This window comes from Hydra viridissima, unplaced genomic scaffold (assembly GCF_058129835.1).
Source record: "Hydra viridissima isolate aposymbiotic clone 2 unplaced genomic scaffold, HvirCarnegie_v1 scaffold_7, whole genome shotgun sequence".
In the NCBI taxonomy this organism is placed as follows: domain Eukaryota; kingdom Metazoa; phylum Cnidaria; class Hydrozoa; order Anthoathecata; family Hydridae; genus Hydra; species Hydra viridissima.
Window position 1 is genome coordinate 12893088 of NW_028324306.1, and position 17445 is coordinate 12910532.

Here is a 17445-nt window from a genome sequence, read left to right on the forward strand (position 1 = left end):
ACAATAATATTTAAAGTTTGTTCAACTGTCAAATTTTTTTAATTGAATATGGGTATGATAAAAATTGATAAGATTTTTAAAAAAGATTTTATATATAATAACAACTTTTAGATGTCACCTCTGGTATATCTGGAATATCAACAAGATTTGTGATGTATGTCATTGCTCCTGCATCTGTACAAAAAATCCGCAATCTGCCAAAAAATTCAAAAAGAAATACAAAAAAGTCTTGCTTAAATACACCAGTAAAAGAAAGGAAAATTTGCTGTAAATACCTTAGATCAACTTGGTTACTTACCTTTTGTGCTGAATATTGAATCTTTTTCTATGGCCTTCTAATGTGTCATGTTGGACATCTTAATTATAAAAAATTTGCCATAATACAAATTTAAAAAAATCAACTTGTTATATACAGAATTAATAAAACCAACTTTACAATTAAATTGACTTCAATTTCAGTTGTTAAAAATTTATTCATATTTTAACTAATGGCTATAAAAGGGGTTAACAACTGCTCATCAAGTGCACGTAAAAACAGTGGGTTACAAATATTAAGTATTGGTTGACAATTATTAATACTAAAAGTACAGTCTGCTGTTGAAAGCATAAGCTTTCACCATAAGCTTTTATCTGAAAGAAGTTGTAGAATGTGGTTTTCAAAATTTAAAAGAGCTGATTTTGATTTGAATGACAAAAACCATGGAAAATCATTACAAAAAGGAAGTGAAATGGGTTCCACATGAACTGAATGTAAGGCAGTAAAGGAAATTGTTTTTATATAGTATTGTCACCAGAGATGAAAATTGGATTTATTTTGACAATCCTTAATAAACTAAACATTGGACTGATCCAAGTCAAACAATAAAATTGATTCCAAAATGTGATATCCAGGGAAAGAAGGTTTTGTTGTATATTAACTAGAAGGGTGTGGTGTATCATGGATTGGAGCCCCATCAAACTATCACTTGTTAACACTGCTAACAAAAATTGATTAAATTGAATTGTGCATTAAAAGTAAAAAAGATGAAATAGTAATTTTTTAAACAATGCTATCCTCTTGTTGCAGAACTGGTCAAAGAAATAATGGAAACACTTTAGTGAGGTGTGTTAACCCACCTGCCATATTCCCCAGATGTTACTCCATCAGATTACCACTTGTTCAGATCAACAGCACATGGACTATCAGAACAACACTTTAATAAATATGAAATTGTTGAAACACAGATAGATTTTTGGATAGCATCATGAGGAGAAATTTAGTTTTGATGATATTTATAAATTACCATAAAATTGGGAAAAGGTTTTACTTAGTGTTGGTAGTTATATTCCAAAAAATGTTTTGGTGTTTTCAAAACAAGCATATTTTTCTTTAAAAAAAAAAAAAAAACCAACAGTTGTTATGTACTTATATCCTAATATATAACAAAAGTTTCTAAAAACAAATGAACAAACAATTAAGTAAAAACACTCAACGAATATTGCTACCAAATTTTGTAGCTTCAAATGCTTTCCTTACTTTTATGTAATTTTGCAATGACTTGTACTAATATGTCATAAATGCCACTACATTCCTAAAAGAAAATAATTCTAAAATATTGTCCCTGTTGATAACTGCTCAGGGACAAGGGCAAAGATGAAATAAAACAATAAAGCATCGTTGATTACTTTTTTACAACTAAAAGTAATACAATTATGAACAAATATTTTACCTTTAAGATAGGAACCAATACAGCAAGCCTGCATTGCGAACTTGCTATTTGTGAGTTATTTCTAGACTTGTCTAATGTCTTGAAAACTAAAAACAAATGACTGTAAGCAAAAGGTTAAAAATAAAGCAAAGTTTATAATACTATGTAAAGCAAACAAAGGCAACGGAAAAATACAACAAAATTGGTTACTATTTTCCTCAAATGCTAAAAGCAAGTCTTGATAGTCCAGAAATTCAACAGCAAATGTAAACCTAAAAAATAAAGTTGTTGTAATTGGTTCAATACTAGTAAAGCTCTAGATAAAAAGTCAAAACATTTTGACCAAATAACATAATTGATAGTAAGACAACTTTAGATAAGACAAAGTTTGAAATTTCAATTCCTATGATAAAAGAAATTGTGCAGACTTACACATCATTTACATCACTATCTGGAATTTTCATAGTGGTTTCAGAAGAAGATGAAAGAGCACCAGGAATTCCAGGGTACTAAAATTGAACAGAAGAGATTGTAACTTTATAACTGCACTATTTTTTTAATTCTCCAAAAAACATTGAGCAAGATTTGAAAGACAATGTGACATACTAAATTTTTAAAATTGTCTTCAACCATAGAACTAAACACTTAGTCACAAGGTCAGATACTACATTTTAGTTTTTTGCAACAGATAAAGTAAAAGTTTAATACTCTCAGTAGTAAAGAAAAATAAAAAATAAAATTTCAGCAAAACCTGAGCCATTGCAGCCTAAATATAATAATTTTACAAAAACAAGCTGCCTATGTTAAGGTTTAAAAACAAAATTCAAATAAATTACCTTGTGATGCATGTCAAGCTTGGTTAACAGTATTCTTAAGTACTCACATATAAGTGGTCCATAAGTTCCGGCCTGAAATTTCTTTGAGAATAAATAAAATATAGTTTTATATCATAGTATAGTTTTAATAATCAAGTAAAACTAATTATTTCTTCATTAAATAAATTCCCGCTTCCTGGGAGACTAAAAATTGCAAAAAATTTTAATGTGGTTTTCAAATTTTCTATTTCAATAACAAGCAGCTAATAAAAAACTAAAAACACCATTTCAGCATGACAATTGGTCTCAAGAAAAAAGAATAATTTTAGACAATAGAAAAATTATCTTTGAGTGTTAATGACAATAATTTAAAAGGATATTATTTAAGGGCCTCAACATGTCAACAAAAGTTGTGAATAATTCCATGTAAAAGAACAGTCATTCAACCCACCCATCAGATTTCCTTCAAAATTAAACCACTGGTACCTATCAAGAAATATGAAAAAACTTCCGAACTTCATAACTTTTGAACAGTTTGGAGTAGGGACTCTAAACTGTTCAAATGTTATAAAGTTTTAGCCTAAAATGTCTTATTTTTTGTCCACACCTGCCATTATGGATTTTATAGTACCATCTTTTCCTGAATAACTCAAATTCTAATGGAAGAAAATTGAAACTTGAGTATTAGTGAGGGTGCTGATATTAAAAATATAAAAAAAAGACCCACTTTAAAACCTTTGATGGTCATTTTTTGAATTTAAAAATGGTCAAGACAGACATTCTATTCCATAACAATCGGTTGCGCTTTCACTAGTTAAACGAACTCTCATGGGTTCAAAACTTTTTTATGTGAAAGAAGAGATGTTAGGCTATCTTAACATTGAAGGATAACAATGTTTAAAAGCCAAAGTCAAAATTTTTTTAATTTGCCAATGAATGTTGCAGAATGTTACAAGTTTAAAAATAGATTTAATTTTTATTAAAATGTTGCTTTGTAGTCTAAATATACTTTTTTAACAGCAGTTGTGATGTAAAAAACCTAAAAATTGTTTTAATTTTAGGTTAAATAGTTACTAGAAATTCATTTTCTCATTCATGGCAAACAGTCAATTGAAAACAGTAAACTAGAAAGTGAAAGTACTATGACAACATGCATCCTTGCTTGGAGTTAAATCAAGTCAGATTAAGCTTGTATATGTCACTGCTAAAGAAATGGAGCTAGCAATCACTATTATTGGAGAAAGAAGTTTTTATCAATGTGCACCTTCATCTGCTTCAATAATTAAAGTTAAATGGCTGATAATGATGATTTCTCTTTAACATTTAACTTCCTCAACAAACTATTGAACAAATATGATCAACTTTACTGGCTTAGTACGGTTTCTAAAATTGAAAAAGAGAATGGTAATCTCATGCATCCAAATTTTTCAAGTAGGCCGTACTACTGGCCAAACCATGATGATGCTTGCTGGGTGCCAAGAATGAACGTCATTTCTTTTGTTAAAACACAGTTTCACAAAATAATATAAATAATTTTTTTGTTATTTATTGCTTAAATTCCAATTTGTATACATTTATTGTAAACTGTAATAAGTATACTTAACTCTATTTTTTGTTTGGTTACTTATTATCAATTTTATTTTTCCTTGTATCTTATTTAATAGTGGAATGTAAGTTACATATTTTTGATTTAGTCAATTTTTGACAGGTATGTCACAACTAATACCAAATGTAATAAAATATATTTTGTAGCTACTATAAAAAGTTTATTTGAAATACTTTTTACAAGAATTACTTACATAGACACTTTGTAAATCTCTTAATGTTTTTCTGTATTTATAGGAATCCCTCAGAACCTAAATAAAACACAAAATACTAGAAATTCTTTTTTAAAAAGAATATTTACAAACTTTTTTAAAACTAAACATGTAAAAAATATGCACATATGAAAATACAGTGTTTGTACACTTTTGACCCCCCCCCCCCTTTTCTTTTTTATTGCAAATTATCAAAGATTGTTGTTTAATCTGAAGAAAATTGGTAAGCATTTTTTCTTTTTAACCAGTGTAAAGTACTCTAACTTAAACTTAAAGAAAAATAAAAACCGTACCAAAACACTTATACTCTCCTTTTCTTTAAATATATAATTACAGTTGAATCCCGTTAACTCGGACCCTAGATAAGTCGGACTTTTATTAAGTCGGACGGAATTTCAATACCCCTTGAACATTCTCTATCAACTTACTGTATAATCATCCGCTTAAGCCGTACCCTGGTTAAGTCGGACCATTCGCTAACTCGTACTGTTTTTTGGGGTCCCTTCGGCAAAAAACTTCGCTTAACTAGGACTTTTATTTTGTATTTGCATATAAGTGCGTGTAATAACAAAACTTCCAATACTTCAATCAAAATTCCTAACTCTAAACGCTCGAAAATAAAATACTTTTGCGTCAAATGTAATTAAACATAGCAAAACATTTTCGATTTAGTTAAGCTTCGATTAAATTCTGTTTGTTAATAACTATTTGTTAACAACTATTATAACTAACCTACATTAAAAATTTAAAAATATCAATTAAAATTCAAAACTTAGAACGTTCGAAAATTAATTACTTTTGCGTCGTTTCAAATAGCTCTGAATGCTTCAAAGCTGTTTGAAAAAGAATTGTGCGAGTCACTGAAATAAACATCAATTTTGGACTTTTTTTGTTTATAGAATATATATTATATATACAAAAATATATATTTCACATAAGATTATATTGTTTAATATATATGTACATAATATTTATATATCGAGGAACATTCCATCAATGATATATTATATATACTAGATGTCTAACTTCGATCCGAAAAGTGAAGCCATGGAAGCCATTTTTACTTCGGGCAAAAACATGCATTTTAAACTTTTATTTCGCAAGACGGGTAAAGCTTTTGCCCTTATTACAAATGGCGGATTCAATTTGTAAACAAAAAAAGCAGCTTCACTTTTCGTCCAATAAAATCCCGCAAGTTAGACATCTAGTATATATAATATATCATTGCATTCGATAAGTCCCGAAATCTCAATAAGTCGGACATTTTCAAAAAGTCCGACTTAACGAGAGCTTTGGTTAATTCGGACATTCGCTAAGTCGGACAAAAAATATATACCCCTTCAGAGTCCGAGTTAACGGGATTCTACTGTAGTTTTAATTCCATAATTCAGAAAAAGTCAACAGTAAATAGCCTGGAGATGGATTCAGAAAACTTCTTACACAAATTCATAGCTTTTTGCATAACCTTGGATCTCTTTAAGATAATTCTTCAAAACTACACAATATTCTACAAATGCAATCATTTTACTGTAAACTTTGGTAATATGTCTTTTGAATTAAAATTATAATTTTGAAGCAATTAATGGCCAAAGTGACACAAAAAGTTATGAACTTGCATACAAAGTTTTGTTAATTTGGCCCTGGTTTTTATAGCTCAAAATTGAATATGTTTTAATATAATTATTGTAGAATTATAACACATAAAAATGAGAAAAATATCCAATTTCGTTCATTATTTCAAAATGTTTTTTGAAATTTTGAATTATTTCTTTTTCTTTTTATAAATACATTTTATGTAGACATTTGAAAATACACTGCAGGCCAAAAGTTTCCGGACACTTGATATTTTTTATATAAAAAGCTAAAATTGATCCTGTATCATTAAATTAATCAATAATATTATTTATAATACTTAAACTTACTAATTTTAAGTGTTTATGTAAGTTTGAGGTCAGTAATTAGGTATTACTGGCCTCAAACTTACATAAATAAGTTTGTTTTTTTTAATTGCTTATTTTAACTTGATATATAGCGTTACATTACTCTTAAGAGTTTGGTCTTGTTAAAGTTATTTACTTGTTGAAACATGAAGGAAATATTTATAATATAATGATATCCGACTAAAATGATTAAGAATATTTAGTTTTGTTTAGTTTTCATTTGGTATTAACGACGGTTGTATTAAAAAATCTTCAAAAAAATTTTTAAATTTTATAATTCAACTATTTAATTAAAAATATGGGTAAAAAACCTTCTTTAACGGTTGCAAAACTTTCTGAAATAATTACATTAGATAAAGAAAGTTATTCAGTTCGTAAAATTTGCAAAAAATTACAAGTTGCAAGAAGTACTGTACAAGATACCATCAAACGATGGAAAGAAATAGGCATTTTTGAAGACAAAAAAAGATCTGATAGACCACGAAAGACAACAAAAGCTGAAGATAATAGTATAATATTGATGAGTAAAAGAAATCGAAGACTTACGGCCCCGGAAATAACTTCAGGCTTTAATAGGAGTCATTCAAAATCTATTTCATTAACCACTACAAAACAACGTCTTAGACAAGCAGGACTTTCTGGTCGTATAGTGGTCAGGAAACCGTTGCTACGGATTGGAAATAAAAAGAAAAGGTTACAATGGGCTATAGACCACCAAAATTGGACAGAAGAAGACTGGGGAAAAGTACTATGGAACGACAAGTCCAAATTTAAACTGTTTGGGCAAAGACGTAGAATTTGCATCAGAAGAACAACAAAATAATAAATGATCCCAGAGTGTTTAGTGCCGAAAATCAAGCATGGTGGTGGGTCAGTTATGGTGTGGAGATGTTTTTCTTCAGCTGGTGTAGGTGACCTAGTTAAAATTTAGGGTTTTATGAAAAAAGAACAATTTAAAATAATTCTAGAAAGCAATTCTATACCTTCTGGCTTAAGAACTATTGGTCGTGGTTTTGTTTTTATGCAGGACATTGACCCTAAACACACCTCAAAATTATGTAAGAACTATATAAAGGAACAAGAGGACAATGGTGTTCTCAAAAACATGACCAGGCCAGCCCAATCACCAGATTTGAACCCAATAGAGTTACTGTGGGAAGAATAGGACAGAAAGGTCAGACAAAAATGCCCAACATCCAAAGAGCACCTGTTGCAAATATTAGAAGAATCCTGGTTATCAATTACACCCAAAATAATAAATTAATTAATAAATAGGATGCCACGGATCGTAAAAAAAGTGATAAAAATTTGTGGGTTATTTTTTGACGAAAAGACAGTTTAATAATAATAGTGTTGTTAGTATCTTTTTTATTTCATTTTTTGTCTTTTTTTTTCTTAAATAGTAACTATATGTATCTTTTAAAAAATAAATATGATATTTGAATTTTATTGAAATAATTATGGGAGTTTGAATTAAAAAATTAAACAAAATCCAAGTGTCCGGAAACTTTTGGCCTGCAGTGTATGTCTTTAAAAGGTTATAATAAAGTTAACTAAAATAAAAGTTTTATAATTTTTTTTTTTTTTTGCTTAAAATAAAAAACCCTCATGTTCCAAACTAAATCTACTCCCTGTAAAAATTTTGCTAAAAATTTTGTTTGGGACATGCAGGACAATTTTACTTTTCTTAATTTTGCTCCATTTTCAGTAAAAAAAATATAAAAAAAAACTCCACAATATCTAAATTTAAAGAGCCTTAGAGTAAAAAGAAAAGGAAATCCTAGAATTTTTATGTGTTCTTAAAAAGACATTTTTAAAAAAAGATTTTTGTCAAATAAACCTTATATTCTTTCATAAAAGTGTTTAGTAATATTTGTATTTATTTTATATTGAAGTATTTCTTATATTCATACACATGTTGTTAAGTATTCATTAACACCTCATTCTACATCCTATTTTAAATTTAATTCCTACACCCATGAAAAAAATTTCTTTCTTTCAATATTTCTTAAAGCAGCAAAACTAATAATGTTGAAAAAATGGAGAATATTAGTGTTTTGGTATGGGTTTTTTTTCTTCAAATTAAATTTAGAGTACTTCTTATTGGTCAAAAAACAATATGAATGTCAATTTTCTTCATTTTAAACAACACTTTTAAAATCTGCAATAAAAATGGGTGCAAAAGTGCACTAATGCCAAAAATACCTACATTTGAATGCCCTTCGCGTAATATTTTATGAAGAACAAGCATGGACTTCCAACAGAGAATAGGTTGTGATGGTAGAGGCTGCTTACCAAGTATTGACCAAAACATAGAATTTCCTCTTTCTTGCCAAGTTCCTATTATTGTACCTAATTAAGTTGTTAAGATATATAATGCATTATAAGACATAATCAGGCTTTTCCATGATATCTTTTGAAGTAACAAAAACAAACCATACTGTATTACAAATTATACTTTGCGTTTCTTTACATTTCAAATAGGTAACACTGTTACCAAAAACTTAATTAAACTTTTTGACATTTTTCTAACATCAATTATCATAAATTTAGCAGGAAGCAGAATATCAAGCTACAGTTTATATCAAGTAAAAACAAAGTCTTTGACAAAAAAAAACCTCCTAGGTTAAATTTAAATCTTTTTTATCTGAATTAAATGTCAAAGTAATTCTTTTTGCTTTTTTTGTTCTTCATTTAACCAGCAAGTTTAATAAAAAGATACGCCTGACATGTTTCTCTTTCGCAGCTGCTTCTTCATTTTTTATTGCCTTTGTGATGCATTCTGTCTAAAAGTAGACAATACATACATACATACATACATACATACATACATACATACATACATACATACATACATACATACATACATACATACATACATACATACATACATACATACATACGAAATAACTTTCATTGAAACAACAATCTTTAATGCTGCAACATTAATATTAATAGTTTTTCATGATTTAAAAGTTTTTAAAATACCTGCTCTTTTTCATACTGTGCATGATCCACTTCAGACATAGTTCCTTTTCTGCGATCCAAACGTGTTTGCAGTGAGTATTCATTTAAAGATGTCATTTCTAACCTACATATATATATATATATATATATATATATATATATATATATATATATATATATATATATATATATATATATATATATATATATATATATATATATATATATAAACATACACACACACACACAAGTACATATAATCCCCTATCGTTTTGTTTGAGAAAGCAAAAAACAACAAAATTTGCCGTTGCTGTTTAACAAAAGCGATCTGGCTTGCAAATTGTTGTTATCTAGACAATAATTAGTAAGTTAAAACAACCTAATTTATATATAGACAATTTAATATTTTGCTAATTAAACCAGGTGTTAATAAAATTATCGTAATTAGTTGGACCGACAAGTGTAATTCTCAAAAAGCGTGGCTCTCCTTCTTTTTGCTACATAATAGATTGATTTTGTTAATTAATTTAGCCGCTTAAATACTTTATATCATATCGCAAGGCTGTGAACGCACTTAGAGTTTTTTTTTTAATAAGATTTACTTGCAAATACTTAACTGCACTTGATTTTAAATAGACAATATTTTTAATAAGTTATTTCATTAAAAAAATAATAACTACAAATAAACTGATTGACAAATATCTTTTTAAACTATTTTATAACTAAACACAATATGCCACAAATATATTTAACCTCTTATAGCCACGAGTTGCATATGGTCAACATAGCGAAAAATGGTTTAAAAGTTTAATTAAAATGATATTTTATAATAAAAAGAATGCTGATGAACTTTAGTTCAGTATTAAACCAATCAAAATAAACAGACACCAAAGGTTATACCTTGAAACCTCAGGTTTCTTTGCTTTTCGATTTTTAAAGATTCAATTTTTGCATGTTTGTAAATAAGATCAGTTTTTAATCTTTGTTTTTCAGAAATATATTATCTTTTTGCAGTTCAAAAAATGACTAATTTGTTTAATAACATATTTAATGTGATTTTGTATATCTTTCACATTAATTTTTCATCAAAAGAGTTTTTAAATATAATTTAAACCTTCGCTGCTTTAAAGCAACATTGCGCATATCCACTTAAAAAGTCAAATCGCAAAGTTTTGTTTGAAAACGCGTTTTGTTGACTATAGGCAATATAGCGCATTAATGGAAAGTCTATTATATCAAATTTATCTAATAATCTACATTATTACAGGTATTATTTTTAATTACTTTCATGGATAATTATAAGCTTTATGGTCAAAAACCAAAATCAGTTCTTCCTAATTGCGAACTTACTGATTCGGAACTAGAAATAGAGTTAGATGCTGATTTGGAACTAGAAACAGAGTTGGATGATTCATTTTTGGAAAATAATGACCAACTTTTTCCAATAGCAAAAATTGCTCCAGTGCTAAAAACGAGTACTATTGAAACCAAATTAAAGCCAAAAAGTCTAAACTATTGGAATGGAAAAGAAAAGAGCCGCGTAATATTTGAGTCAAAAAAATCCCTTTTACTGGGATTCCACCTCTTGGAATTCCACCTCTTGGAATTCCCTGTGCAGCAGCCAATAGAATATTTTCGAGATATACTAAGCTATGATCTCATCACGCGCATCCTAGAAGAAAGCAACATATACGCAGTCCAATTTGACACCAGTAAACCTCTGAATCTTTCATCATAAGAGTTGGAAGTATTTTATTGGTACACTTTTTAAATGTCAGGAGTTAAAATGCCTGGTACACGCGATTATTGGGACATATTTCTTCGATATGAGCGATTATTGGGACATATTTCTTCGATATGAGCGTATAGCTAATTTTGTGAACATTCGACGATTCGAGCGTATCAAGAGGTTTTTGCATTGCAATAATAATTTGAATATGTCAGAAAACTGTCCAGACAAATTTTTTAAAACTCGTTCTTTAAAAGAATGTTTTAAATTAATTGTTCCAACTGAAATGTTATGCATTGACGAACAAGTTGTACCTTTTAAAGGGAGATCTAGATTAAAACAATATAATCCTAAAAAGCCTAAAAAGTGGGGCTACAAGCTTTATATCCTGACAAATCCAGGAGAACTAATTTATGCCTTTGAAATCCATACAAGCTCCATTTCTACATGCACGGGTCAATCTGATCTTAAGGCCTCAGGAAATATTGTTATGCAATTGGGTTATGCAATGGGGTTGAGCTTCGTGCAATTAAGTGGATTGACAATAGATCTGTTAATATCCTCATGACCTATGAATCAGTAGTTCCAGCAACTCAAGTAAAAAGATGGGATAAAAAAGAAAAAAAGAGATTTTGGTTGATTGTCCCTCTGTAATCGTCACCTATAACAAATGGATGGAGGTGTCGATCTTTTACATGGACTATTGAGCTACTATCGTATTCCTGTTCGTTCAGAAAAGTGGTATCATCGGCTAATCTGGCATTTTCTTGATGTTTCAGTAGTCCAAGCATGGACTTTGTATACAAAAGATTCAGTAAACGATAAAAAAATGTCATTAAAATCTTTCAAATGTCAATTGCCGAATTATTGATAATGCTAGAGAAAAAATCAATCAGAAAAGGACGACCTTCAGCATCAGTTGATCTGAACTATAATGTTAAAAGTGACAGTAATAATTTGATAATTGTAAAGGAGCATGTTGAAAGTGATATTTATTATTTAATTATTGTAATTGGGTGTTGTAAAATGTGGCATTTGTTACCTAATTATTGTTATAACTGCTAATGGTTAATTTATTGGTGTGTGCTCTCCACAGACCTCTTTTTTATTATATACTCTGTTGGTGGAGCAGCATAGACACTCTCTAGTATTTTGTACTAGTTTAAACACATAGCCTCTCCAAAGGATCAGTTTCCAATCCTCGAGATTTTACATATAATGCAAAGAAAAGAGAGTTCCTGCATCGCCATTTCCAAACAAACTCACTCAAAATGATGGGTACGAATATTGGTCAGAGTTTACAGATAAAAACAAATTCCAAATTTTGACCCAAAAAAATTAACCTAAAAAAGATAAAACAGATGTTTTTTTTAATTTCATTATTATACTAGGATCTTAAGTAACTAGAATTCAAAAAAGTATATTTTTTACACAACAAGAAACTAAAGTAGGCTATAAGAGGTTAACTAAAGCCAACGTCTGTTTTAAATTAGTTTTAAAAAAGCTAATTTCGAATTTTAACTACTTCAAATAATTACGTCGAATAAACATGAATTGAACAAGATTCCATATCTGCTTTGCAGTTCCAACAAATTATATTAAGAGATAGAATTTCCTAACAAAATATTCCATTTTTGCAATATCTATTGCAACAGCACAAGTTAGGTAAGATGTTTTATTTTAGAGAACTACATACCGTTTCATCTTAGGAAACAATACGTGAGGTTTTGTTGATTGAAAGAAAACAAACAGCTGTAAGCGAAGAAGAAGAAGAATTAGGTTGGGAAAAAAAGAGCAGTATTGAAAGTACTATTTATCATCATTACCAACCAAATTTCATTTAAATTTGTTGTATGTTTTTTATTTTAAAAATTAAGTTCTCACATTTCGTACCTTCAAAATGTGAACAATGGTACGTGATACGACTTCTTTTATTATTGTTTTCGAACTTACAAAGCACAACAATCAAAGTTATTGTTTTCTTTCAAAAGCACAAGAATAAGGCAAAATCGTTAAAAATGTTTTTTTTTTTTATCGCTGGCCTTTGATGCATGCCCGCATATATAATCTATTTTAAATTCGATTTTTTTAAATTCGATTTTTTCCAAATGACTGACAGAAATTTTTAATATTTTTTTTTTAATATTTGTCAAAAGTTTTGCGCATTTACTTCAGACAGTGTGGGATGAAAAATTTGGACAAAATCCAATTTGTAATAGGAGTGATTCCAAAAAATACTGCTTTGTTGTTAAATAATAAAAAATGCTGCCATGTTGTAGACTCTCATTGTTCAAAAATATTTTTGATAGAGAGGTCGGACTTTTCGATAAAAAGGTCGGACCGGTTGGAATAATTCCTTTAAAGGTGGCACTTAGAAAATTTTTTCAAACTTTACTTTTCAAATAAATAATATAATATTTATTTAAGGTGGTACAACACCAAATTTAAAAAATAATTATATTAACTTTTCAAAATGATGCTATTTTTAAATGTGGGTTGCTCAAAGAATCTCATTTGGTTGCTCAAAGAATCTGATTTAAAAAAACCAGAGATTTTTTTTATATTAGCATCAAATCTATAATGGATAAAGAACTCTCCTAAAAATGTCTTTTTAAACTAAATTTTAAAACAACACATCTTGAGTTATCATCATGTAATTTGAAATTTTGTAGACTTTCTTTAAACACTGTTTTTTTAAATATCAAACTGAATGATGAATCATGAGAGTCAAAGCAAATATTCCATATACTTCAAAATTTTCTTTTTTTGAAAAAACAATTTCATCGATAAAAAAATATATTTTTGATATAGCAATTTGTAGATCATCTTCAAAAATCCCTCTGATAAAATATAAATTTGTGAATACAATAAATTTGTTAGGTACTTTCATTTGACTTGAGAAATTGTGTTTTGTACTTTAAACAAAAACCATAAAGTTTAAACAAAAAACTTTAAACGAAAAACCAGTGTTTTTCATGTGAACTGTGAAAAACAGCTTTTAAAAGCTCTACAAATATACTATCGACAAAATTATTTTTAATCTCTCAAAAATAATACTGTCATTTAACTCCTTGTTTTTACTCTTTATCTAGTTAATCTTTTCTTATGGCTCTAAGGTTTTAAGGGAGAAAAATGTCTTAGCAACTAAGTTAAAAATTTGTTCTCTCCATTACTTTGGTAAAAAGAAACAAACGGTCTTAACAAAATGCTCATATCTTAAGATAGATAATTTATATAAAATATTTGATAAATGTTCTTTAAAAAACTTGACGCATATTTGATACAAAAATAAAAAATTCAACAAATTTCAATATTTCTTCATTTTTTGGTGTTGTACCACCTTAACAAAAGTAAATGCTGGTCAACTTTTTTTGTATCCGAGTTATGAATTTGTAAAGATTTGTACCTCAGTTCAAAATTTCGACTTTCACTTTTAAAAACTCATCAAAATTAGTGGTACCTAATTAATTCAGAATATTTCATAGATCCGCCGAATCCGGTGATCCGTCATATTTTAAGCCGAACGACAACCCCTTCAGCAGTTTATTATTAAATTCAATCAACTTTGACTTTTTAAAATCCTGGAATCCATATTAGAGAAAAATTTATTGTTTTTTAAGTAATAAAAGGATGTGTTAATCCTTTAAAATATTTAAGTTGTGAGGTACAGTATACAACAAACTATGTCATAAGTTTTAAAGTTAACTATTTAACGTATAAAAATGTCAAAATTATATCAGTGTTACAAACCTGATGAGAAATCGCTAGGTTGCAAAGTCTATCTGAAAATGGATTGCTATAACGAGTCAGAACAGAAATGTGTCAGAATGGAACGAATTAAAAACAGAAAAAGATCAGAGCAGGAAAAAATCAAAGTGCAAAAAATGAAATTCACTTACATGAAATCGTTTTCTATTTGAAGATTCCCTGGATTTTACATCAACTCGACTCAAAGCTTTTAATGAAATCTTTTTTAGCTAAAAAAAACTATGATCCACACTATTATTACGTCACTAATAAGATGGTTTTTGTTGTTAATTGATGAATATTCCAGCATTTAAGAACAACAAACATTTGAAAAATTTACTGCTATTCGATTCTAGCGCCATTTTAATGAGGAATTTAGATCCGAATTTCGTATTGAAAAATAAATTGGACAATTTTCTGATTAAACTTTTTTTATAATTTTTATAAAGAAAAAATACTTTTTGAAACGTTTTTAAAGCCGCTTTTGTAAAATCCGAATTCAATGTTGTTTCATATTGAAATTGGTCCAAAACTTTAGTCTCGCACTGTGTCATAAATGAATGTCTCGCGTACACCAAAATGCCTCGTTTACATTAAAATGGGGTTTTAAATAAAACATGTTTTACTGCAAACAAATTTAATTTAAAACGCCATCTTAGGTATGAATGGGGTTTACATAAAATGATATATGTATATTTTTTAATACGGACTTAAGATCATTTATTCATTTGGTTTTATGATATTTTAGCATCTCAAAGTCTATACTTTTGTTATTTTCAACTTAAACATTCGTTTCTCGGATTCCATCCGCCATTTTAAAATCAGTTTTTTAAAAAAGCAAATAGAAAACATGATCCAAACGTTGTTTTACTTAAAAAATTTTTTAACGAAACTTAATTAAATCAAAGTTATTTTCAGTTTCGATGTGAACAGCAAAATATAATACGAGTTTAAAACGATTAACATAATCTTGTTTTGTTATGATTTTACAATGGTAGTCAAAATCTTTTATCTTTCTAATTTTGTACAGGATGTGGAGTTACTTGTCCCACTTGGGCATAGAAATCTTGGAAAATTAGTCTTTCTGCAGGTTTCGAAACATCTTCAGCGCCTTGATAAACAAGGTTTCCCGACACACATTCAACCATAGGGGCCAATATCTTTTCCATTTTTGATTTGCGCCCATTTTCACAAGTAAAACATTCACATTTTCTCCCTCTGATAACTCTGGTATTCAGGTCTAAACTTTATCACATATTTAGGGGAACTATAATAACCAAAATAACGTAACTAAATCTTAACTAAAGCAAATTAAACACCAATATAGTTGTAATTAGGGTTAGGACTATTGTAATTGTAATTGTAAAAATTAAATACAATTACACATCACAATACAATAATATTGTATTGTAATCTTACAGAAACAATAAAAAAATTTTATTTTGGTATTGTATTGCTGTGATGAATTACAGTTACAATAAGTATTGTATTGTTTTGTTTTAATGAATTACAATTACAATAGCTATTGTATTGTTTTGTTTTAATGAATTACAATTACAATAACTATTGTATTGTTTTGTTTTAATGAATTACAATTACAATAACTATTGTAATGTTTTGATGAAAACAATTACAATAACTATTGTAGTGTATTACTTTATATTACAGTAGAAAAGCTAACGTATTTTAACGTATTTATATTCATCTCTGAAGAACTTACTATTATTTTTGCTATTTTTTATTTACAGATTTGAAATATATTGCAAATTTTATTTTTTACATATTTTGATCAGAAGAAATTTACGTTAAAATTATTTTTGTAACTTGGGCATGCCGATCCTATAATTATGCGTGGTTGTGGTGACAAATTACCATGAGTGTGCCATATATAGCACATTTAAGATGATCATTAAAAAACCAAGTTATCTCTTTTTAACCGATTAAAGTTGTATAAATAGGGTAAAAACATTATTTTTGATATGTTGATTAAAAAGTAACAAATGCGGTGTTGATCTTCAAAATATAATATAATACGCAATCGGTATTAATCTTGATCACCTTCGGATCATATTTAGATTTCGCATCACCTATCTTGTTATGTATTTCTAAGCTCTAAATGGCCGCAGAATATTGCCTGTTTGATGATAGCCTTACTATTTAAAGTTGCCCAATTTACCATTCTGGCACCTCTTCCCCATCCCATTATGTTTCAGTAAAATAGAATCAATCATTAAATATTAGTTGTACCCTATTTCAAGAGTAAAAGGGTATATAGTCGGCAACTGGACTATTAAAACATTTATTAAATTTTGACAATAAAATAATTTTTTTTATTACAATAACAATATATTGTTATTGCATTACAAAGACGAATTACAGTACAATATTTATTGTTATTGTAGTGGGTCATTACAATACACTTTTTTTTCAGATTTTGTTATTGTTTTATAAAGATTAATTGCAATACAATATTTATTGTTATTGTATTACAGAATTACAATAGTTGTAAATCACAAGTATTGTTATTGTTTCTAAATTAAGTTAATACAAAAACAATAATTATTGTTACTGTTACTGTTTTCATTACAATTACAATAGTCCTAACCCTAGTTGCAATTACCTTCATAACACGGTCGCATAGTGAACTAAGGATCAGTCCCTACAAGCTTTTTTCTACATTTCGAGCAAAGCATGGTAGGAAGATCAGGTTTATCCGTTGAATAATCTTTCCAAAATATAGAT

General features: G+C 28.3%; 1 protein-coding gene across 5 annotated transcripts in view; it reads right to left on the reverse strand.

The window, feature by feature from the left end:
* Positions 1-17445, reverse strand: part of LOC145184956 (huntingtin-interacting protein 1-like) — an 86795-nt gene that overhangs the window by 10873 nt on the left and 58477 nt on the right. The window contains exons 1-13 of one of the 5 annotated variants that reach the window (XM_090093808.1): positions 14856-14926; positions 14707-14752; positions 9249-9351; positions 8983-9046; positions 8470-8612; positions 4303-4359; positions 2525-2605; positions 2121-2197; positions 1899-1960; positions 1710-1795; positions 1517-1571; positions 299-356; positions 119-194 (exon numbers count right to left, since the gene is read on the reverse strand). In XM_090093808.1, coding sequence (XP_089949934.1) covers positions 119-194; positions 299-356; positions 1517-1571; positions 1710-1795; positions 1899-1960; positions 2121-2197; positions 2525-2605; positions 4303-4359; positions 8470-8612; positions 8983-9046; positions 9249-9344 — 855 coding nt within the window. In that variant the 5' untranslated portion in view covers positions 9345-9351; positions 14707-14752; positions 14856-14926. Of the gene's footprint in view, positions 1-118; positions 195-298; positions 357-1516; positions 1572-1709; positions 1796-1898; positions 1961-2120; positions 2198-2524; positions 2606-4302; positions 4360-8469; positions 8613-8982; positions 9047-9248; positions 9352-9980; positions 10088-14706; positions 14753-14855; positions 15022-17445 lie in introns of those variants that run through there. The other 4 variants (XM_090093812.1, XM_090093811.1, XM_090093806.1 and 1 more) reach the window with 4 other exon arrangements.